The sequence below is a fragment of the Thalassophryne amazonica genome, chromosome 4 (genome assembly GCF_902500255.1).
Source record: "Thalassophryne amazonica chromosome 4, fThaAma1.1, whole genome shotgun sequence".
Classification (NCBI taxonomy): domain Eukaryota; kingdom Metazoa; phylum Chordata; class Actinopteri; order Batrachoidiformes; family Batrachoididae; genus Thalassophryne; species Thalassophryne amazonica.
Genome location: NC_047106.1, coordinates 59,678,550 through 59,703,148, shown reverse-complemented (window position 1 = coordinate 59,703,148; position 24,599 = coordinate 59,678,550). Strand labels below are relative to the sequence as shown.

The window sequence follows — 24,599 nt, the reverse complement described above, 5'->3', positions numbered from 1 at the left end:
CACTGATCTGCCTAGCCGAAAATTTCAACCATTGGTAAAATAAATTGGTCTTCAACCCTTGTGTGCGGGCTAGGTCTGTACTGGGATCCCATCTCCCTAAGTGACTGCTTGTTTCTAGGCTTCTAATTGTCCTCTTTTTCCTTGGTTTGATTTTTACCCATTTTGTGGCTTCATGTACTGTAACAGTTACGTCTTGCTTGGTTTCCCTGCATCCTCCTTTATCACAAATTACCTCTATGTTGAGTGTTCCCTCCTCTTCACATTTGATGCTAATGGCTTCGCCTAATATGTAATCCCCCAGCTTTCCCTGTATTCCTATGTTCTTGTAGGCTTTTGATTTAATGTATACCAAATTATATGTTTTTCCTGTGTTTAGAATGCCTTGTTTAGCTGCTATTGTTGCCATGGCCACGGCACAGTCCGTTGTATGTTTTGGATGTCTATTTTCTCCCATACTGACCACCAGTAGTATAGTCAATCCCTTGAATAATTCCTTAATCATTGCTCTGATGACTGTTGAGATGTGCTACTAGATGTGCTACTGAGTGAGCCGTCACTAGATGAGCTGTCACTAGGGATGTGTGGTGTATCTGTGCTTTGTCTGGGTTGTACTTCCTGTGGTTCTTCTGTCGGTAAATCTACTAAGTTGCTGTCCGAGTCTGATGTCTCCTGTGGCCTGTCTATCTGTCGGTCTGTATTTCTGTCTGTCTGTTGGCCTGCTGTCTCCAGTTGTTTCTGAGTCTGCATCTGAGTCTGTCACTGCTCTATCTGGCAGGGATCCACTACTCTCTGAAGCTGTGCGTCGTCTTTGTTCAATCAGTCTCTGTGAGCGCCTTGGCCGGTGTTCGCCTGGCTGCAGGGAGGCGTGGCCTTCCCTCAGTGCTTCTTCTGGCTGCAGGGAGGCGTGGCCGTCCCTCGGTGCTGCTGTAGGGTCTCTGGCTTCTCTTGCTTCCCCCCTTGGCCCGGCGGCTCTGCCAAGACGAGCTTGCCGAGGCCGCAGGGGCGCTGGGCCACCAACCCTACAGCAGTGGTTTAAATGAAACCAAGTATCCTTACCGTCTACTTTGACTGCTGTACGTGAGGCAAGAATAACTTTAAAGGGACCTTCTCGGCGGGGCCTGTCCCACTTCTTTTTGAACACTTTGACGTAAACCAGATCACCAGGCTGGATGCTCTGATTTTCGAGTGGAATCTCTGTTTCTCTGTCTTCTGTAGCACCTTTGACCTGCAAAAAGATAGTTTTGTGTATTTGGGTTAACTGTCTCAGATAATTATGCCATTCGTCTTGTAGCTGCTCCAGCGATGGTCCTTCGTAGGGTCCTCTCAGGTATGGAATAGGCATCGGCCGACCTGTAAGAGCTTCAAATGGTGTCAAATGGGTTAGTCGGTTAGTTTGTGAGCGCATTGACAATAAAGCAAGCGGCAACGCATCCAGCCAGGTTAGTTTGCCATTGCTGTCTGCTATGATTTTTGCTAGTTTGTTCTTTAAAATGCCATTAGCCCGTTCCACCGCCCCATTTGATTGGGGGTGATAAACACACCCAAATTTCTGTTTGATACCCAATTGTTTGAATGTTTCTTGTGTAACCTTGGCTACAAAAGCCCTACCGTTGTCAGATGAGATAGTATCTGGAATGCCAAATCTTGGAAAGACATCTCGGCACAAGAATTTGGCTACCGTTTTATGGTCTTGATTTGCAGAGGCTACTGCCTCAATCCATCGGCTGAATCTGCATATCACTACCAAAACATATCTCATTTGTTTAACTCGATTTTCAGCTCCCATGTCTATGAAATCCATCATAAGATGTCTGAATGGCCCATCAGGGACCAGAATGTGGGCTAAAGGGGCTGTGAATGATTTCCGGACATTGTACTGTGCACATACCTCACACTCATTCAACAAACGGTCCACTGTAGCTGCCATATATGGTGACCACCAGACAGCTTTTAGTTTGTTCATAATTTGGACTTGCGAACAATGATCGGGTCCGTGGGCCCAAATGATTGCATGTCGTAATAAATTGGTGGGTAACACAAAATGTCCATGACTACTGCGCCACAGCTTGTCCGCTGGCCCCTGACTGCGTGTCTCAATAGTGCCTCGTTTAACCCACATTCGTTTTTCTTCTCCACTGGCCCTACTTTGAGCCACTATCAGTGCGTCAAGTGAAACCAGTGGGGCACAATCTTGGATGGTTAGCAGGGGAAACATATTTTCCCCTTGTGCTCCTTTGCGAGCTGCGTCATCTGCTAGGTTGTTACCTTGAGCTATGATGTTATTATTCTTTTGATGACCTGCACATTTAATGATGGCTACCTCAGACGGTAATTGGAGAGCTTGTAACAGTTGGGAAATTGCTTCTCCATGAGTGACAGGGGTGCCATCTGCTCTCAGGAATCCCCTTTGTTTCCAAATGTTTGCATGTACATGACATACGCCATAAGCGTAGGCTGAGTCTGTGTAGATATTAACACGTTGATCTTTAGCTATCTGGCAAGCCATAGTTAAGGCTTTGATTTCTGCCAGTTGGGCTGAACAAGGCTGATCAATTCCTTGGGACTCCAGTAATTCAAAGGTCTCGCCATCCGTGTTTAATCTAACAATCCCCATACCCGCATGCAATCCCGCGGCATCCCGAAAGCATGAGCCGTCCACGAACAGGGTTAGATCTGCATCTATGGCGTGATTATACAAATGTTCTCTGGCTCTCAAACATTTCTCTGTCTCTGCCACACAGTTATGTGGAGTACCATCTAACGGTGTGGTCAATTTGGTGGCGGGATTCACCGTGTGACAACGTTGTATTGTTATTTCTGGAGCGGACAACACAACTTCATATCCAGTGCGTCTAGCTTGTGTTAAGACAAAACGTTGACTGGTTAGCAGGGCATGTAACTGATGCGACGTGTACAACGTTACTGCATGTCCCATGATTATGGATGATGCTTTTTGAAATGCAAAGGCAGCTGCTGCTAGACCCTGATAGCATGGTGGCAATCCTGTTTCAATGTTGTCAAGCTTTGTACTATAATAGGCCAATGGTTGTTTTCCTTCATTTGTTTCCTGCATTAGTACAGCACAAGCATAACCAGCTTTTTCAGTAACATACAAATGGAAAGGTTTCCCATAATCTGGGTTACCTAATGCGGGAGCAGATTGCATGTCTGTTTTCAGGGCCTCAAAAGCTCCCGTTGCCTCATCTGTCCAGACGAGGAGAGCTGCATTGCTTGTTTGCCCCACTGCTCTAATCATGGCACGCAAAGGTGCAGTTTTTATAGCATAATCACAAATCCACGGCCGACTGTACCCTGCCATCCCAAGGAATGAAAGCATCTGTCCCACTGTTTGGGGTTTGGGAGCCTTGATTATAGCCTCCACTTGGCTTGGGGCTATACATCGCGTGGTCCCACACAACTGTCTTCCCAAGTATTCTACTTGTTGTTTGCAGAACTGCAATTTGTCCTTACTTACTTTATGACCTCCATCTGCCAATGCATGCAATACAATTAATGAATCTTTTTCACACTGTTCTTGAGTCTCTGATGCAATAAGGAGATCATCCATATATTGCACCAATGTACTGGGTATGTCAAGGTGTTGTAAATCTTCAGCCAGGACTTTGTTAAAGATGGCTGGGGACAGGTTCAGTCCCTGAGGTAGCCGTGTATACGTTAGCTGTTGTCCCAGAAATGTGAATGCAAACAAATGTTGTGAGTCTGGGTGCACAGGCACACTGAAATAGGCTGAACACAGATCGATTACTGTGTACCATTTTGCTCCAGCAGGGATGCTTGATAGTATAGTATGCGGATCAGGTACTATAGGTGCATCCATTTCTATTATTGCATTGATAGGACGCAGATCATGTACCAGCCGATACTCTTTGGTATTGTTTTTAGGGATAGGGTAGATAGGAGTATTGCATGGGCTTGCAGTTTTTATTAAAACTCCAGCTGCCATTAGTCCCTTAATTACTGGTTTTATGCCTTCAATAGCCTGAGGTTTTAATGGATACTGCCTTTGGTGAGGCAGTTTTGCTCCCGGTTTTATTTTTATTTTTACTGGTAAGGCTGTTTTTACTAGTCCTACATCCGTTTTGCTTTTGGACCACACCACTGGTGGTATTTGCTCTAACAATTTCTCTTGTTGGGCCGATAACACCATCTGTCCCTCTGGTCTAGGATTGAGCTCCACTTTTTGAGCTATAGCCTCATCATTTACTTTTAAATTAATTCGTATAAACTGCTGGTCTTTTGACAGATGTACTTGTGGACTTTCCATGTTTTGCCATTCTTCAACTTCTGAGGCTGTCTTTACCATTGGACCTAGGTCATGGGATTCGTACTTTTCTGAGACTAAAAGGGTCACATGAGGCGTGGCATTCGGCACTTGATACCATTGTTGTTCAGCTGAAGTTAGCTTGACAGAAGCTGCGGCCCCTTGGGGGCCTAAATAAATTTCTGTGGTGGTTATGTGAAACAGCCGTTGATTCATCAATGCATCCCAGCAGCATGCATAGTCAGCCTGTTCTTGTTTGGCATCGAACATCAGGGTGACATGTAAAGGTAAACCAGGTGTATATACTGCTGCATAGTGTTGTTCTGCCCAGGGCTTCCATTTTTCCCATTCCAGTTGAAGATTTGAATTTTCTGGTTGTAACTTCAGCCAGTATACCATGGGTTGCACAGGTCGGACCTTGTTTTCCATGTCCATAAGCACCATAATGTTGGTGAGTGCTTCGTCAGGAAAGTGTATTTGCAGTCCTTGATGGGTACACACTATCTGGGTTTGTAGCTTACATAAAATGTCTCTTCCCAGCAAATTCACAGGTGTATTTTGTGAGTATAACAGGGGTGCTTCAATTGTTTTTCCTGCAATCGTTACAGGAAGTGGGCGTGTAAAAGGTATTATTTGAGTTTTCCCAGAGAAGCCGATGGTCTTAATTACAGACCCAGAGAGGGGGAGATGAGCGCCCATTTTCCCTATGCAAGAGTATGTTGCCCCTGTATCCACCATGAAAGGGAAATCTCTGTTTTGTATATTAACGGTGACGGTTGGCTCTTCCTTAGGTATCATAGAAATAGCCAATGCCACCGTTTCCCCCTCTGTCTTCTCTAGGCCCCCCTATTGCCAATAGGCAGAGGGTCCAACCCAAGGTCGGGCCGGACAATTTCTCATTCGATGTCCAGGTTGTCCACAGCTCCAACACTCATTAAAGGGTTGATCCCCTATTGGGGGTGTTGATCCCATAGGCGGTCCCGCTTGACTGTTCCTGGGAGCTGAGTTCTGGAATCTGCTTCCAAATGAAGGTTGGCGAGATCCTCTTCGCCACCCTCCTCTTTGACCTTGAAAGTTCCGTGACTCTCCTCTCCACCCATGATTGTAGGTGGGTCCATTTCCGGGTGTGCCAGTGCTATGGTAGTGATAGTGATGCTCCACTGGTGCTGAGACTTCTCCTGTAGGAGTGCTTCCTGCTGCTCCTTGGGGGCTCTGTGTGGCTGTTACCACAGGTGCCTGTATGGTGGCAGCAGTGTTTGCCGTAGGGCCTGTGCTTGCCGGCTCAGAAGGAACAGGGGTCATCTTTGGTGCCTGGGTCTTTGTTTTTTCTTTCTTGACTTTGGTTAGCTCTCCCAACTGCATCTGCACCAATTTTTTCGTCAGGGATTTTGCTGCATCTTCTTCTTTTTGTTTTTCTTTCTTGTAGATTTCAAGATGGTGACAAATATGTTCAGAGTATAAAGCCCAATTCATTTTCGATAGTCCCACGACTCCATCTAGGGCTTTCTGAACCTCATCTGGTAGAACCTTTTTTACAGTTATTTTAAACAGGATTTCAGTTGCTGGAGAATGGTTCCATGCATTTCCTGTTTCCTCCGCCCATCTCTTCTGGAATCGGTGCAGGAACTTCTTTGGGCACTCTTCAGGTGTCCACTCCTCATCATCCAATTTAGAGGGCTCCAAGACCTCAGGGTACTTTCTTCTCAGTCCTTCCCACATGGAGTTTCTATAGCGATTAAAGGGGACTTCATCATGTTGATTAGTGCCCATCATTTGTGTTAGTCCAACCTTTCCTGCTAATTCTTCAGTGTCATGTTTTCCCATGACATGCATTAGCAAGGCTTTTATGTCACCTAAAGACAAGGTTACCCCTGCAGTGCCTTCTTCTAAGGCAGTTATCCATCTCCCAGCTCCTTGGGTGATGTCTGGCAGCCTGTTGGCTAGCCCCACCATGTCTGTCCAGCTCCATGGGGTATACACATGATGACCATTCCTGACCACCAGTGGGCATATGAGGTCTTCGTCTTCCTCTTCTTCTGTGGGGGCTCCATACTGTCTTCCAGATCGAGTGCGACTGACTGGTTCCAGGCAGTCTATCCAGTTGGTTATATCCTGTTCTAAAGCCGCTATGTCTTTGGCTACACATTGTTGTCTTTGCCTGAGTCGGGCCTCTTTTGCACTCTCAATGACGATCTCACCAGAAATTTTTCGGGTGGGTGGCTCTATAATGTGATTCCCTTGATTGGGTGTCGATTGTTGAAATATTCTTCTTTCCTCGGCGTCCCTATGTCTTTGTATTCTTTCCTTCGCTAGCCGAAGCTGCTCAGCTAGTTCTTCATTATCTCTTCTGGCTAGATCCAGTGTGTCACAGAAGCTCTTGTGCCACTCTTCGGAGCCTCTATAGCCTGTGAAGGTCCAGTCGGCTGACTTATGGTGGGAGGGGACGGTTTTCAGTGGACCTCGATGTGCAGGCGGAGCCTTCAGGTCTCTCTCTTTATCCTCGTCTGCCTCCGTGTCACTGTTATTTGTGGCCCCCCCTGCTGGTCGTGGTGAGCGACCACTTACTTTCGGACTTGGAGACCTTGTATGATCCATTTGACAGACTGAGGACCTGTCTCCTTGTGGCTCTCGAGCTTTTAGTGTCAGTGTGAATTTGCCCTCCACATCCATGCCTTGGTCCTCTTCACGAGTTCCTAATACAAATTGTCCAGCTGTCTTTCCCATATCATGACGTTTATATGGGGGTGGCTCTGCTTCCCAGCTCGGTGCACTGGCTTTAGTGTCTTTGAATCTTTCCTCTGTCATTTTTTCTCTTTTCTGCTGTAGCCTCTGTGCTTCCTGCTTGAACAAGGCCAAAACTTCTTTTTCTTCAGTGCGTTTTTTGTTGTTATTTACGTTCTTCTGCTGATCTTTAATTTCTTTTTTCTGTATTTCTACCGCAACTGCTTCACACATCACCGGATCAAATGATCCCTGCAAAGGCCATTGCCTGCCCCCATGTGACCTTTTGTGCGACTTTCTCATACATTGGTTGGCCTTAGTGCGTTTTCCTGGATATTTTCTTAGTACTAAGTCTAGCGGGGTACTTTCCCGACCTTGACCTTGAGAGTTACCCATGTAACCCTGACAAACGCTATGTGAGGTGTTTCTATGGTGTTCTGGTAGTCCCTCAGGGGCTGTCCTGATCCAGACCAATAACTTGCCGGCTGTAACACCTGTTTTGTATTTTAAACCCTTAAAAGGATTAAATTTCCAACTGTTATGCCCGTCTTCTTTTTCTTTAACTAAATATGAAAATTTACCTGTTTCCCACCTGAACCTTCCTTGGGACCACAGTCAGAGTCAACCTAGGAAACAGTTCTTCACCTGGATCGGTTGGTAGTGTTATTAAATGATTTAATGGTATGCTAATTTCTTTATTAGGATCAGCACAAAGCAGCTCCAGCCACGGGGTTAAACCCTGATGCCACAGACGTCTTATCAGCAGCTCCCAATTAATTAGAGGGAATTGTTCTTTCTTTTGCTTCAGATTGACTACCTTAGTAATCTGCCATAATTTCTGATTGATCTCTTGTTCGTCCTGCCAATGTTCTGCTCCTACCCTGTCAAAATAGGTCTTTTCCATCCAAAAATGTGTCCTGATTCCCTGGGTTTCGATGTCTCCGTCAGTCAAGTAATGTTCTGGGAGTATTATTTCATCATCACTTAAGTCTCCCATCAATGACTGTCCCAAGCATTGATCAGTCTGTCAGCTTTTTCACTATAATCTAAGCTTTAACTCTTTTGATTTATAACCAACTTTATTTCTTTACTCCTCTTACAACCCTAACACTTCCTAATGTCTTTGCTCCCGACTTTCTATTTTCCTTCTAATTTTTTAACTTTCTGCTTCTCGTCTTTTCCTGCTATGTTTGTTTATTAGTTTTCTTTCTTTGAAATAATATCTACCTTCTCTGTATTTATATAGCAGTCTCTTCTCCTGTCTTTTTTCCCCACTGTCTCTGTTTCTCACTTTTTCTCTTTGCCTGTCATGCACCTCCCAAGTCCTCCTGTTGGGTCTAAACGCCTCCCCCTTCTCGTACTCTTTACATTAATCTTGTATGTCAACCAGCCTGCAAGCCCTCACAGCTTTGCCTGCAACTCCCCTCTTACTCTCCGCTCTCCCACACACCAATTTTCAAAAGCTTTATACACAAAAATTATTAAAAACAACTTTCTATATATCTCTATCTAGACTTCTGCCACCCTTTACTCCACAGCTTTAAACAACCTTTTTATTCACTTAACACCAATGTGTTCTGTTTAAGTATGTATCTCTTCTTCACGTTAGACAGCTTCTCCGGCGCTGCCAGCAACTAATATATTATTTATTTTTTTCTTAACAAGCTACTCTTTGAGCGTACAATATTTCATTTACTTCTACGCCTTACCGCGCCTCGCGTGCGTATCCTGTGCTTAATATATTATTTTTCACAAGCTCCTTTCTGAGCATACAATATTTCATTTATTTCTACGCCTTACCGCGCCTCGCGTGCGTATCCTGTGCCTTTCTGCACTTTCTTCTACTTTTTTCCCACTTACTGAGCTCCTCGTGAGCTTAATGTGCCTTTGCACTGAAAATATTCTCTTTTTCTTTTCTTATAAAAAACTCATATTACTGTGTACTTAATTACTTATTCTTCTCCCACGCCCCACAAGCGTGTATTTGGTGCCTTACTGCACTATTTTCTGCTTCATTAACTCTCATGTATTCTGCACTAACTCTTCATTTATTTTATTTTTTTTATAGTTTTTCTCTTTTCTTAAAAAATGACATCCTTTATTGAGCTCTTTTACTTACTGTCAGCTGTGCTACTTTGCACTTTTCTCTTTAAATCTCTTTATCACGTACGGTATTTCTACTGCACCCCCTCAGGCGCTTATCTTGTGCTTTCTCTGCACGTATTCTCTTGTTAAACTCTTTTTTCTCACTTATTTTACTTCCGTCTCTTTTCTTTAAATAACCTCGTATTATCTTGTACCTATTTGTCAGTATACTCCCCTAAATTAACCCCTACAGCGCATGCTATCAGCCGGCACATTAGTAACGAATTTCAACACCAATTATTCCCCAAGCATCCAGGTTAGTTCTCCATGCACTCTTTTCCGCACCAGAGTTCATGAACATTCCTGACCTTTCACTCACACAGACATTCTTTTTCACGGGAACACACACACCTTCTGAGCATTTTATCTACAAGGCCTGATAATTTTCAATCTTATCTTTTTTTAGTCTCTTATCAATTTTCTTAGTCCAGGTTCTTTTGGGTAAGAGGCAATTAAAAATATCACCTGTCAACTTGGGCGGAAATCCCGACTCACTCCTCCAGATCGTGCAGAAGTTATAAAAGGCTTCTGCTTACCTTTTTAGTCGTGATCACTGTTATTTACGGTCTGGAGGGATGAGCTGGACTGCCCCAGGCTGCTGGAATGCCCCTGGACACTCCTGAAGCTGGCTCGCCAAGTTCTGTCGTGGTTCGTCTTTAGTCTTCTCGGGATGTCGTCTTTTAAATAACACAAACTAATTGCAAGTGATATGCTAGAAAAGGACACAACACTTTAGAATAATTCAGCCTTAAGCAAGATAAAATGCAGAGTTTTTAAGTTTATTTAAGCCTTCGACACAGAGCTTAGACAAACTGAGTCCTCTAGAGAGACTGAATATGTGACAACCGCGCTCATCTATTTATTGGAGACCCGCGGGCATCGCTCCTCCTTCGACTTTTTTATTTATTTCATTCCCAAGACATGGTTTTCTATTGGAAGCGTCCTCTAGTGAACCCTAAGCAGGTGTTAGGCCATTATTTCAATGTGACAAACGCTCCCATTAAAACGTGAAGGATTTACAACTGATTTTTTTAAAAGACCTTCAGCCACAGGTGCAGCTGGCCTGAGGCCCCCCGCACGTGGCCTCAGCCACAGGTGCAGCTGGCCCGAGGCCCCTCGCACGTGGCCTGCGGGAAAGCACCTAAGAGGCCTTGGAAAGCCCCTGACAGACTGAATGACTAATAGAGCCCTTTTTTTTGGGTTGAACACCTGCTAGTTCAACCAGAGGACATACAGTTCGGATCAGGACACTTGATAGTTCATCATAGTTCAAATAAGGACCTAAAAATTCTTCTACATACAAAACGCGGACCCAGCGCCACAAGGGGGCGTCCTGATAACATTAAAGGCAATTACATATTTTGACGAAATTACAAGTGTAAATGACTATATATATCTGTCAATAAAGTATAGGTCCTTTTTATTTTTTTCAAAAACTATATGGATTTCATTCATATGTTTTTACGTCAGACATGCTTGAACCCTTGTGCGCATGTGTGAGTTTTTCCACGCCTGTCGGTGACGTCATTCGCCTGTGAGCACTCCTTGTGGGAGGAGTCGTCCAGCCCCTCGTCAGAATTCCTTTGTCTGAGAAGTTGCTGAGAGACTGGCGCTTTGTTTGATCAAAATTTTTTCTAAACCTGTGAGACACATCGAAGTGGACACGGTTCGAAAAATTAAGCTGGTTTTCAGTGAAAATTTTAACGGCTGATGAGAGATTTTGAGGTGATACTGTCGCTTTAAGGACTTCCCACGGTGCGAGACGTCGCGCAGCGCTCTCAGGCGTCGTCGTCAGCCTGTTTCAAGCTGAAAACCTCCACATTTCAGGCTCTATTGATCCAGGACATCTTCCATGCATTTTGTTATGTATCCAGTTACTGAGTCTGTGTATTCGGTGAGGTTGACGTGCTGGTTGGTGGTGGCTGCCTCCCTGAAAACAGACCAGTCTGTGCTTTCAAAACAGTCCTGTAGAGCTGCTGTGGCTCCCTCTGGCCAGGCCCTGATCTGCTTCACAGCTGGTTTGCTCCTCATCAGCAGAGGTCTGTAAGCTGGATTTAGCTTAACAGAGAGATGGTCTGATGATCCCAGGTGGGGGTGTGGAACTGCTCTGAAAGCCTGTCTGATGTTTGTGTAGACCTGGTTGAGTGTGTTCTCCCCCCTTGTTGCAAAGTTCATATGCTTGTGATAGTGTGGCAGTACTGTTTTTAAATTGCCCTGATTAAAATCGCCAGTGATTATGCAGACCGAGTCCGGGTGTGTGTTTTGTAGTGTACTCACAGACTGGTACAGAATGGAGAGCACTTCCTTTGTGTTTGCGCTGGGTGTAATGTAAACAGCTGTGATGTTGACGGTGTTGAATTCCCTTGGCAGGTAGAACGGGTGGCAGTTGAGGGTTAAAAACTCAATGTTTTCTGAGCAGTGGCTTGTGATAACAGCAGCGTTTGTGCACCAGTTGTTATTGATGTAAATGCACACACCACCTCCCTGAGATTTACCCGTGCTGGCGTGGTTTCTGTCCGCTCGGAATGTTGTTAACCCTTCCAGTTGAATGCCGCTGTCCGGAACGGTGTTGTGAAGCCACGTCTCAGTGAGGATGATCGTGTTACAGTCTCTCACATTTCTTTGTGTTGTTAAGTCCAGCTTGAGGTAGTCCATTTTATTTTCCAGTGAGCGAACGTTGGATAAGAGGATAGACGGTAGTGCAGTTCTGTGAGGGTTTCTTTTCAGTCTGTTGGTGATGCCAGCTCGACAGCCTCGCTTGCTAGTTCTAGCACACCTCTGCCGGCGCATGTTAAGTCTCCCTTGCCGCTTCAGCTGCTTCCAGTTTCGGCTGGTGTGGGAGGAGGAGCCCGCTGTCTTGGAGGCCCCATTGTCTCGCTGGGGTATAAGTCCTAGTCCGAGAAGAGTTTCTCAATCCGTGACTAGGTTAACTCCCGAAAGATCCTTTGTGGTGCTGTTGTTTCTCAGTCCAAGTAATGTACTCCTGTTGTATGTGATTCTTGTAGGAGACTGCTACATATTTAACATAAAATGCACATCGCTATCGGGAGCTAGCGTGGCCGCAGCCACAGGACGCTGCCATTTCATCATTAACCATAGTGGTGTCTGAATCCATTGCAAGCAGAACATCATTCACCTCCAGGAGTGGGCAACTTGTTCCAGAAAGGGCCAAGAGGGTACATGTTTTCTTTACAGATTCCATCTGCTCAAAGTGATATTAATCAGTGAAATCACCTGGTGGAGTCAGTGGCTGTAAAGAAAACCTGCACCCTCTTGGCCCTTTCTCGAACAAGTTCCCCACCCCTGTTCACCACTTTAGTGAGAGCCGTCTCTGTGGAATATTTTCTAAAAGCAGACTGCAGTGGCTCAAAGAGATTATTCTCAGTAAGATAGTCCACGAGCTGCCGTGACACCACTTTTTCCAGAATTTTAGAGCAAAATGATAGATTTGATATCAGCTGATGGTTTTTCAATACACAAGGGTCAAGATTAGGTTTCTTAAATAATGGTTTAATCACTTGAGCACTGGCTCAAACCACCCCCTTGAATGCAAGCTCGGGGTGATCAGGACTCTTCAACACAGAGCCCTACAGGTGCCTACAACTGCAGAGGGAAGGGATAAAGAACAACAACTTGTACGGAAAGCCCTCACAGTATGTGGGTACCCACGATGGTCCCTGGACAAAGTGCAGAAGTCCCAGAAAACAAAGAGACCAGATAGACAGGAGACAGAGACAAGAACGAGTGTCTCTCCCTTATTTAGCAGGAGTAGAGGAAAAACTACAGAGGATCTTCAGACAGCACAAAATCCCAGTTTACTTTAAACCGGTTAACACCTTGAGACAGAAATTAGTTCACCCTAAGGACAGGATCCCTAGTTACAAACAGAGCAATGTAGTGTATTCTATCAGATGTCAGGATAACTGTAATGAACACTACATAGGTGAGACTAAGCAACTTTTACACAAAAGGCTATACCAGCACCACCGAGAGGGTGCCAGTGGACCTCAGTCTGCAGTTCATCTCCACCTGAAAGACACTAACCACACGTTTGAGGACAAGGAAGTTAAAATCTTAGCCAGAGAGAAGAAATGGTTTGAGAGAGGTGTCAAGGAAGCATTCTTTGTAAAACCGTTGAAACCCAGCCTTAACCGGGGATGGGGGTCTCAGACACACTTTGTCCCCTGTTTACAATGGGGTACTCAGGTCAAAGCAGTTTCAGTCTTTTGTTCATGGTAATGAGTCATTCACGTCATCAGGAGAGTCGTCAAGGGAGCCATCAGGTAAGGCTTCCGTCCCATCATTAGGAGGGACAGCTGCCCTGTCATTAGGAGGGTGCTAACTAGAGCACAATAGGTGCTAATTAGAGCTATTGTTTAGTCACTAGCCTGTAGCAGTCGGCCTCTCGGTAGGAGGGTCTGGTTAGATTAAAAACTCCAGCTTTTGTTGGCTTCTGTTTTATTCTTCTCTACAAGAGTCAAGACAGAAGTCAGACTACCAGAGCAAGAATTTTAGCTGAGGAAGCTTCTGCAATTTGAAGCGAAACGTCCTCACGTCAAGCAACCCAGCCCAGTCGAAGATTCAAGCTTCTCTACTATGGAAACCACCTGGACAACTGAGAGCCTACACAGAAACACTGCAGATTCGAAACATTTAGGAACAGATCCAGAAGTTAAAGAAAGATTATTCATTTCCAGCACAGTCAGCCAACGAGTGGGCCACAGGCCCTTAAACAGCTTTGTTGGTATAGGATCAAATAAACAGGTTGTGCTTTTTGTTGACATTATGAGTTTCGTCAGCATGCCTAGAGAGATACTATCAAATTCTGTAAATCTAGGTAATACTTCAGTAATGGCACCCACTTCAATAGTAGGGTGTAGTGGCTGGGTTAAGGCATGCTGGGATATGTTTAACCTAATGTCTTCTATTTTCTTCCCAAAGTAATCCAGGAAATCTTGTACTGTAAAAGCAGAGCGAACTACAGGTGGTTGTCCATGAATAAGTGTTGCCACCATGTTGAACAAGAACTTTGAGTTATGCTTCTTTTTGTTGATCAAATCAGAATAATAGGTCTGCTTTGTAACCAGTAATGCATGCTTATAGTCTAAGATGGCATCATGCCAGGCAAGGTGGAATATTTCTAATTTTGAACTATGCCATTTCTATTCTCGACCTCTAGCCTTATGCTTGAGGACACACAGGTAATCACTCAACCAAGGTGACTGTGTTTTGGGGAGTACGGTTTTAACCAAGGTGGCGCAATAATGTCGAGTGTAGTTTTGAGCACTGAGTTTAAACTATCCACAAGACTGTCTACTGATTGGGTGTTTGCCAAATGTGAAGCTAAGACATCAGGCAGTCTCGCTTTGAGTTCAGTCTTAGTTGAGGAGTTGATGCGTTGCCACAGTGATAAATAAGGATGTAGTTCCACTAAAAATGGCAGCGAAACTGTAAACCTAATAAGTGAGTGATCAGAGACCACATGATGTCAATATTTGTGACAGCAATACCACGTGCGAGAACCAAATCTAAGGTCTTTCCACTAATGTGCATCGAGTCCTGAATGCATTGCCGAAATCTTAATGCATCCACAATTTCCATAAATGATTTGCCAAGGGAATCAGAAGGCTTATTTATATTAACATTAAAATCACCAATGATCAGAATGTTATTTGCACTAGTTGACAAGTTAGAGATGAATGCACCAAATTCATCTAAGAATTCAGAATACTGGCCAGGAGGCCTATGTACAGTGACAAAGTAATACGACTGATTTTTATTCCTCTGATCTTGGCAATGCATAATATCCTGAGCAGAGCAGAGAATCAGATGCTCAAACGAGTTATATATGTGACCCGCAACAGCTAATAAGCTAAACCTAGATTTATAAATAAGAGCAACAGCCTCACCTTGCTGCGCATCATGAGGGATGTGACTAAATGTATATGCTGGTGGGCAGGCCTCATTTAAGGGGAGGACAGCTGTAGGTTTAAGCCAGGTTTCACATAACCCAATCATATCTAAGTGATGATCAACAATTAGATCATTAATCCACAATGATTTTGAGGATAGTGATCTTTTGTTAATGAGACCCAGACTAAGGACCTCAGTGGGGTTGGGGGTGGACTTCATTGGAAAGATGGCTAGAGTGGCCCCACTGGAATACAGATGTCATCAGAAAGACAGCCCGACTCCCCCACAGAAACACAGACATTGTCAGAAGAATGGCTGGATGGCTCTGCTGGAAGATTGACAATGTCGGGAGGACAGCCGGACAGCCCCACAGGAACACAAATGTAGTTTGAAGGATGGCTGGACAGCTCCACAGGAGCACTGACATTGCTGGTAGGATGGCAGGCTGGTCCCTCGGACATGCCGACATCATCTGGAGGATGGGCAAATGACCTCTCAGATACTTCAGCGTCATCTGGAGGATGGGCGGACAGCCCCTTGGACATCCCGACATCATCTGGAGGATGGGTGGGTGGCCCCTCAGAAACCCCAACATCGTCTGGAAAATGGGTGGATGGCTCCTCCGACACACAGACATCATTGAGTGCAGTGATAGATGGCTCCTCTGGAACATCAATGCCATTGGAACCGGAGGTTGATGGCCCCTCGGGAACACAGATGTCATCAGGAGGACACGCAGATGGCCCCTCAGGAGCTGCATTGTGCATCATTCCTTGACCACCTTGGGACCAGGAGAAGGAACGGATGAGGCACATCATTCCTTAACTGCTTTAGGACCAGGGGATAGAACAGATGAGGAGCATCCTTCCTTGACTGGCTCTGGACCAGAAGAAGGAACCGATGACACGTGTCATTCCTTGCCCATCTTGGGACTAAGAGTGAGGTGATGGTGGCACCAGCTGGAGGGCTGCAGTTTCCTCAGAAGATGGCATGCAACCCCTCCTGCCAGGCTTAGACAGACATTTGTTCCTCTTCTTCTTAGCACCACCCATGCCAGTGGTGGCACTTGGTGAGGATGGTGGATGAAGAGGAACAGGCGGTTGCTGTGGCGCATTGAACACCGGCAGATGCTGAAGCATGTGGAACATCAGCAGAGGCTGATGAGGTGTGGACCACCATTGGCTACTGAGGCGCATGGAATGCCGGGTCCAAAATGAAGGTTAGAGGTTGGGTGTTGTTGCCAGACAGCCGAGGGAGAGAAGACTGAATACTGTTAAGTGTCGATTGAATGGTTGTGAAGAGAGTCTGAATGGAGGTAGTGTCTGTCGGTTTGGTCGTGATTGCAGGCAGAGCAGAAGGCAGAATGGAGGGTGTGCCAGGAGTCGAGGAAAAAAATAATCAAGTAATCTGGGTCTGAATAGTACAAGAAGTCCACTATGAATGAAGGAATCCATTTCTGGATGAAAAGTAATGTGATTTGGCTATGGTCATGGTAAGCAGTGACAAGGTCAGGTTTGGATCGAATGATGTTGTCTATTTTGTCCAATATCTTGTCCATTTCAATACCGTCTGAAAATGCCATAGACATGCTAACACGTTAGCATCGCTCCCGTTTTTAAGTTTTTAAGACCATAACAGGTCGGTTTAACGTAAAAAAGGTAAATAATACTCACAGAAGTATGCTCTTTAGGGTTTTAGCGGGGGGAAATTAAGCTAAAGAAAGAAAGAATAAACGAAGCAATAGGTCGAAGCATTGCTTCAATCTGCGAACCACTGCTTCGATTGGTTCACGGTTCAAAGCAAAGCCGTGCTGCAGAAAAGTTGATTACAGGCGCACATGACGTGAAATATATATATAAACATTAAACTGAAGCCAAGAGTAACGAGGATGTTTGTTTTAAAAATGTAAGGAATAGAAAGTACAGATACTTGTGTGAAAATGTAATGAGTAGAAGTCAGAAGTAGGCAGAAAAATAAGTAATGGAGTAAAGTATAGATACCTGAAAAGTGTACTTAAGTACAGTAATGAAGTATTTGTACTTCGTTACTTGACACCTCTGGAAATCACCTGGTGATGTTGGTGGCTACGAAGAAACGTGCACCTTCTTTGACCCTTTCTAGAGTCAGGTTGACACCTATGGAATGTATTTGTCTGTCTATATGTGTTGGACATATGCTAAACTGTTGACCAATGTACGTATTTGTTATGTGGAACATAAACTAAATTACTAAATGTCGGTCTGCAGGTATTGGCTGTGGTGAGGTGTTGGTCCAATTTTATGGCTGTATGACCTACGTCATTGTTCTATCCTGGGCTTTGCTCTACTTTGTGTTCTGCTTCAACTCTCAGCTGCCTTGGGCCACCTGTAGCAACTACTGGAACACAGGTGAGAGACCATGAGCACGAATGAATTCTGCTCAAACATCTGCTACCAAAAGATAGTTTTACATTTGATTGAGAATATTATACAGGAACACTAACCATGGATTTGAAATTAGTTGCTTCATTCAAAATAGTCATGTCTCATTCCAAAAAGTGGCATGGGATTGTGAAACTAAAACTGCGTTTGGTGAATCCGGCAACAAATAATTGATCTTTATTTGGTGATTTGCGGTGGCTTTTTTTCTGTTCTTTCTGATGATACGTCCGAACCACTGTGTATAGATTTCTTTATGAACAATTCTATATTCATCAGTGTTGTTGTTGTTGCTGTTGACTTTTTGGCTGCTCCCATTTCATCAGGATCACCCCAGCAGATACTGCCAGATCCACATTGGTACTTTATGTGATGGAGGCCAGCGGGAGTCACTGTGCAATAGTACTCAATGGTCCTCACTCCCCCAACAGCCAACGGATATTCTGGCCACACAGGCCTGAGCCCAGGACTTAGCCAGCTGGTCAGAGCATCCGCCTCCCAAGCCAGAGATCACGACTTTGTGTCCTGAGGGGAGCAAGTGGGAAGAGTCAAACACAACACAACACAGATGAAAAATTGAGTACAAGTCGCTACATTGGCACAGGTTTTATGCCAGATGCCCTTCCTGACACAACTACAGTCTTACCCGGAGAAACACACACAGCCCTTCGTGTTCCAAAGACGTCTCCCACCCAATTACCAACCAGGCCCCACACTGCTTAGTTTCTGAGATCTGACCGGATCAGGCTTACACAGAGCAGACTGGCTGCTTGATACACAGTGGGGGAAATAAGTATTTGATCCACTGTCAATTTTGCAAGTTTTTCCACATACAACGAATGGAGAGGTCTGTATTTTTTTTTATCGCAGGTACACTTCAACTGTGAGAGACAGAATAAAAATAAAATAATCCAGAAAATCACATTGTATGATTTTTAAATAATTAATGTGCATTTTATTGCATAAGTATTTGATCCAAGAGAAAAACAGACCTTAACAATTGGTATAGAAACATTTGTCTGCCATTATAGAGGTCAGACGTTTCCTGTAGTTCTTGACCAAGTTTTCACACACTGCAACAGGGATTTTGGTCCACTCCTCCATACAGATCTTCTCCAGATCTTTCAGGTTTGGAGTTTCAGCTCCCTCCAAAGAGTTTCTATTGAGTTCAGGTCTGGAGACTGGCTAGGCCACTCCAGGGCCTTGAAATGCTTCTTATGGAGCCCCTCCTTAGTTGCCCTGGCTGTGTGTTTGGGGTCATTGTCATGCTGGAAGACCCAGCCATGACCCATCTTCAATGCTCTTACTGAGGGAAGGAGGTTGTTTGCCAAAATCTCACAATACATGACCCCATCCATCCTCCCTTCAATACAATGCAGTCGTCCTGTCCCCTTTGCAGAAGAGCACCCCCAGAGTATGATGATTCCACCCCCATGCTTCACGGTTGGGACGGTTTTCTTAGGGTTGTTCTTATCCTCTAAACATGGCAACTGGAGTTATTTCCAAAAAGCTCTAGTTTGGTTTCATCTGACCTCATGACCTTCTCCGATGCCTCCTCTGGATCATCCAGATGGTCACTGGTGAACTTCAAACAGGCCTGGACATGTGCTGGCTTGATCAGGGGGATCTTGCTGCCCTGCAGGATTTTAAACCATGATGGCATTGTGTGTTACTAATGTAATCTTTGTGACTGTGGTCCCAGCTGTCTTCAGGTCTGAGTTCAGTTCTGAGCTTTCTCAGAATCATCCTTACCCACGAAGTGAGATCTTGCATGGAATCCCAGACCGAGGGAGATTGAGAGTCATCTTGTGTTTCTTCCACTTTCGAATAAATAATCATAACAGTTTTTGTCTTCTCACCAAGCTGCTTATCTGTTGTCCTGTAGCCCATCCCAGCCTTGTGCAGCCTTGTACAGTTTTGTACTTGATGTCCTTAGGCAGGTCTTTGGTCTTGGCCATGGTGGATAGGTTGGAGTGTGATTGATCGAGTGTGTGGACAGGTGTCTTTTATACAGGTAGCAAGTACAAACAGGTGCAATTAATACAGGTAAAGAGTGCAGAATAGGAGGGCTTCTTAAAGAAAAATTAACAGGTCTGTGAGAGCTAGAATTCGTGCTGGTTGTTAGGGGATCAAATACTTATTTCATGTAATAAAATGCAAATAAATTATTTAAAAATCATACAATGTGATTTTCTGGATGTTTTTTAGATTCTGTCTCTCACAGTTGAAGTGTACCTATTATAAAAATTACAGACCTCTCCATTCTTTGTAGGTGGGAAAACCTGCAAAATTGACAGTGGATCAAATACTTATTTCCCCCACTGTATATTCATCAATGATTTTTGGAAATAATTTTTGGAATAATAGTAATTCTAAGGACACATTTTAGATGATGGATGACAGTACAAACCATTGCGAAAAAGTAATAAACTGTTGTTCATGATAATTAACAAAAATGGTGTAAAAACCTTAACATGCATAAAGTACTGCCTCATCCATGAGGAACCCCAACCACAGTGCTGAGCAAATTAACAGAACTTATCAGAAAACAACCAAAACGTCAGACTTGTGATCACAAGGTCATAGGTTTAATTCCCAAATCACACACATGAAAATCACTGAATTGCCTATGAGTCCTTATTCCCAAAGCTGACCTTTGTACAGTTGAGCTCCTTGACATCGGTTTGTGTACATATGCGCGTGAATGTGACACATCAATGTAAAGCATTTTCAGCATCTCCATCCAATAGAACAAATATCTACACCACAGCCTCAAACCAAATTTCAATTAATTAAACAGGGCTGTCCCTGTTTGAAAATATATTTTTGGACCACTAGATCCAAATCATTGTCTGGATCTGAACAAGTGTGCACCTGAAGGCTGATGACCATGGGATTCATTCATTCAACATTCATCATTGTGACTTTCATCCTGATGTCTCATCTTTGTTTCTTATTGCTGACTTGTGATCCTAGTCCTTGTTAATATCAGTTATCATTGAATTTTGATGATGATCACTCTAATTGTTTTGGTCCTGATTATTGAACATAGATCCTGTTATCAGGAATCAGGACTGAAGTTGGAAAATTAAACATCCATCCCTTTATCCAGATCAGCACCACAATTTCAATGAGCTGTTTCTTGACATTAATCCTACCTCTCCACCATATTTAATTGAAATGTATTCATTTATATCCTCCTTGATGGACCAGTGAAAGCACCTTGACAGACATTAATTTGGAATGCAATCTTGTGTGCCAGTGAGTAAACTGTTGGAAACTGTACATGAACTGTGCACGGTAAAATGTTCAAAATTTCTGGCATGTATATATTTTGTGCCGCTTACGTGAACTACTTGTGAACACTGCACAACCTGCATGTCACTGTGCGTCAATGTGTGTCATTGCACGCAGGGCATATGAGCTTGAAATTAGATTATGAAGAGATGCTACATCTAAAACAAGAGCAATCAGAGATTTCTGATGTCCGCCTATCTGGATCCCCTCCAAAATCTAATGGAGTCTTCCATGCCCTAATGTCTATCTGTGGTACAAATTGGGTGAGAATCTGTGAAGTTGTTTTGTTGTAATCCTTCAAAGTGTATAAAAAGTGAAATCTTGATCCAGAATCCGGATTTGGATCCATATCACCTCTAAAATTTAAAGGTATCCATGGTGAAAATTTGGTGAGAATCCATGAAGTAGTTTTGATGTAATCCTTCAAAGCCTATATAAAGTGAAACTTGACCCAGAACCAGGATCTGGATCCAGATCACCTTCAAATTTTAATGGAGTCTTCCATGGTCTAATATATGTATGTGTTGAAAATTTTGTCAAAATCTGTGCAGTAGTTTTGAGGTAATCCTGCTAACAGTAATCCTTCAAAGCCTATATGAAGTGAAACTTGATCCAGAATCCGGATACAGATCAACGCCTAAACTTAATTGGTTCTTCCATGGCCTAATATCTATCTGTGGTGAAAATTTTGTCAATATTCATGCAGTAGTTTTGACGTAATCCTGCTAACAGACAGACGAACAGATGATGGAGCGATGAGAGAATGGTTTCATCAGGTATGTTCTGAGAGCAACTGCATCATTAGCTGCAAAATTATACAGCACAGGCTTTATTTTATATAGCGTAGCGTCCAGCGTGACACATTGCCACAATGAATTGTGCAGCAGTGCAGGGATCAAATTTGTGCAAGTGTCAAGGTGGCTTGACTTTGTTGCTGCTTACCAAATGGTTGAGAGATCTGGACACTAACCAGTGACCTAAGGTGATGACAGGATATTTCTGGTACTAGATCCCTTTGGGGGATCCTGGGGCACCACCGGAATGACTATGTTAAGTGCACATTTACTGAACCAGACTCATTAGAGGACGATATCTTGCACTGATGGCTATTGAGTGGTGAGGATGGAGTGATTGTGTGCCTGTGTGGTTGCCTTTCAGGACCCAAAGGGGTTCCTTAGTGTGATGCATATGGTGATGTACTGCACCACCGCATGCATCATTACTATCAAACATTTTTACATACATGATCATTGTCTGAATAATGATTTTCTCTGTATGTTGTTAGATGATTGTGTTGAAATTTCAATGCAAAATAACACCATCAAATGGACCAACCAGACCAATGCAACCTCTGCTGCACTAGAATTCTGGGAGTATGTAATTTAATCAATTAAGTAATTCATTGATTACAAACATTCATAAACATGTCATAAACATTCTTTTATTATCGCTGACATTATAAATGTGGTCAACATTTTATGTGAGAAAAAATTCAGTAAATTTGTACTGATCTGTGCTTTTCCACCTAGACACCGAGTGTTGGCTCTGTCAGGGGGCATTGAGGAGCTTGGAAGCATCAGGTGGGAGGTGCTATTATGCCTAATTGCAGTGTGGATCATCTGTTACTTTTGTATCTGGAAGGGCGTCAAGTCAACAGGAAAGGTATTTGTCTTTATATATAAACATTTTGTTTCTTCAACCACAGTTATCTCAGCTGTTACACACTTAAGGCAGCTCAAAATTTGCACGCAAGCTGCTCATTCATTCCCTTTGACAGTCCACATACAGCGGGTAAAATAAGCATTGAATAAGTCACCATTTATCTCAGTTAACATATTTCTAAAGGTACTTTTGACATGAAATTTTCAAGAGATGTCATAACAAGACAAGTAATCCATACATACAAAGAAATCAAATCGTAGATGTCCATAAATGAAGTTATGTGTAATGACACAGGGAAAAAAATATTAAACACATGAAGAAAGGAGGTGCAAAAATGCATGGAAAGCCAAGACACCAGCTGAAATCTATCAGTAATTAAAAAGCAGTCTGATGGATTGTAAAACAATGTCTCATTACCAAGGTGTCACACAAGAAACATCTCATGATATGTGAAAGCAAAGAACTCTCAAGATCTTTCCGACCTTACACCCCTGTTACACGAGCAGCTGAATGAGCCCGAAAGCCGTCTGAATGAAAATTCAACCTCCATTCAGGCAAAGTCGAGGCACATTCGAAAGCCTCTGACAGCAGTCTGCTTGCACTCCAAACAGCTGGGTACAGTCGTGCGGCCAGCCTGAATGTGTGCTCCTAACTCCCAAGGCAAATGGTAAATGGACTGGATTTATATAGTGCTTTTCCATCTGCATCAGATGCTCAACACGCTTTACAAATAATGCCTCACATTCACCCCAATGTCAGGGTGCTGCCATACAAGGCACTCACTACACACCAGGAGCAATAGGGGATTAAAGACCTTGCCCAAGGGCCCCTTTTTTTCCAGTCAGGCTGGGATTTGAACCGTGGACTAATGCCTTAACCACTAGACCATCACCTCCCCTAAAGGTGCATTTGAGGTGTAAAAAAGCTCAAACAGCAGTCAAAGTTCAGTCTTTCCACAGTCTGACTGCATTCTAAATATCCTGACAGCATCATAACATCATTATGATGTTATTATCATCATTTCAGAGCTTTAATTCATTTGAAAGCTTGACTCTTAGTCTTGTCCATCCAAATTGGAAGTCCCAAAAACTAGTTTTATTTGTTATTATCTATCGTCCACCTGGTCATTACTGTGAGTTTCTCTGTGAATTTTCAGACCTTTTGTCTGACTTAGTGCTTAGCTCAGATAAGATAATTATAGTGGGCGATTTTAACATCCACACAGATGCTGAGAATGACAGCCTCAACACTGCATTTAATCTATTATTAGACTCAGTTGGCTTTGCTGAAAATGTAAATGAGTCCACCCACCACTTTAATCATATCTTAGATCTTGTTCTGACTTATGGTATGGAAATTGAAGACTTAACAGTATTCCCTGAAAACTCCCTTCTGTCTGATCATTTCTTAATAACATTTACATTTACTCTGATGGACTACCCAGCAGTGGGGAATAAGTTTCATTACACTAGAAGTCTTTCAGAAAGCGCTGTAACTAGGTTTAAGGATATTATTCCTTTTTTATGTTCTCTAATGCCATATACCAACACAGGGCAGAGTAGCTACCTAAACTCTGTAAGTGAGATAGAGTATCTCGTCAATAGTTTTACATCCTCATTGAAGACAGCTTTGGATGCTGTAGCGCCTCTGAAAAAGAGAGCCTTAAATCAGAAGTGCCTGACTCCATGGTATAACTCACAAACTCGCAGCTTAAAGCAGATAACCCGTAAGTTGGAGAGGAAATGGCGTCTCACTAATTTAGAAGATCTTCACTTAGCCTGGAAAAAGAGTCTGTTGCTCTATAAAAAAGCCCTCCGTAAAGCTAGGACATCTTACTACTCATCACTAATTGAAGGTAAATAAGAACAACCCCAGGTTTCTTTTCAGCACTGTAGCCAGGCTGACAAAGAGTCAGAGCTCTATTGAGCCGTTTATTCCTTTAACTTTAAATAGTAATAACTTCATGACTTTCTTTGCTAATAAAATTTTAACTATTAGAGAAAAAATTACTCATAACCATCCCAAAGACGTATCGTTATCTTTGGCTGCTTTCAGTGATGCCGGTATTTGGTTAGACTCTTTCTCTCCGATTGTTCTGTCTGAGTTATTTTCATTAGTTACTTCATCCAAACCATCAACATGTCTATTAGATCCCATTCCTA

The 24,599-nt window shown here is 43.5% G+C and overlaps 2 protein-coding genes across 2 annotated transcripts in view; both read left to right on the top strand.

Annotated features, from left to right (window-relative positions):
* Positions 1 to 24,599, top strand: part of LOC117508274 (sodium- and chloride-dependent GABA transporter 2-like) — a 527,846-nt gene that overhangs the window by 307,404 nt on the left and 195,843 nt on the right.
* LOC117509074 (sodium- and chloride-dependent GABA transporter 3-like) overlaps positions 1 to 24,599 on the top strand; it is a 233,564-nt gene that overhangs the window by 16,494 nt on the left and 192,471 nt on the right. The window contains exons 3-5 of the mRNA XM_034168880.1: positions 17,308 to 17,448; positions 22,061 to 22,148; positions 22,305 to 22,437. Coding sequence (XP_034024771.1) covers positions 17,308 to 17,448; positions 22,061 to 22,148; positions 22,305 to 22,437 — 362 coding nt within the window. The remainder of the gene's footprint in view (positions 1 to 17,307; positions 17,449 to 22,060; positions 22,149 to 22,304; positions 22,438 to 24,599) is intronic.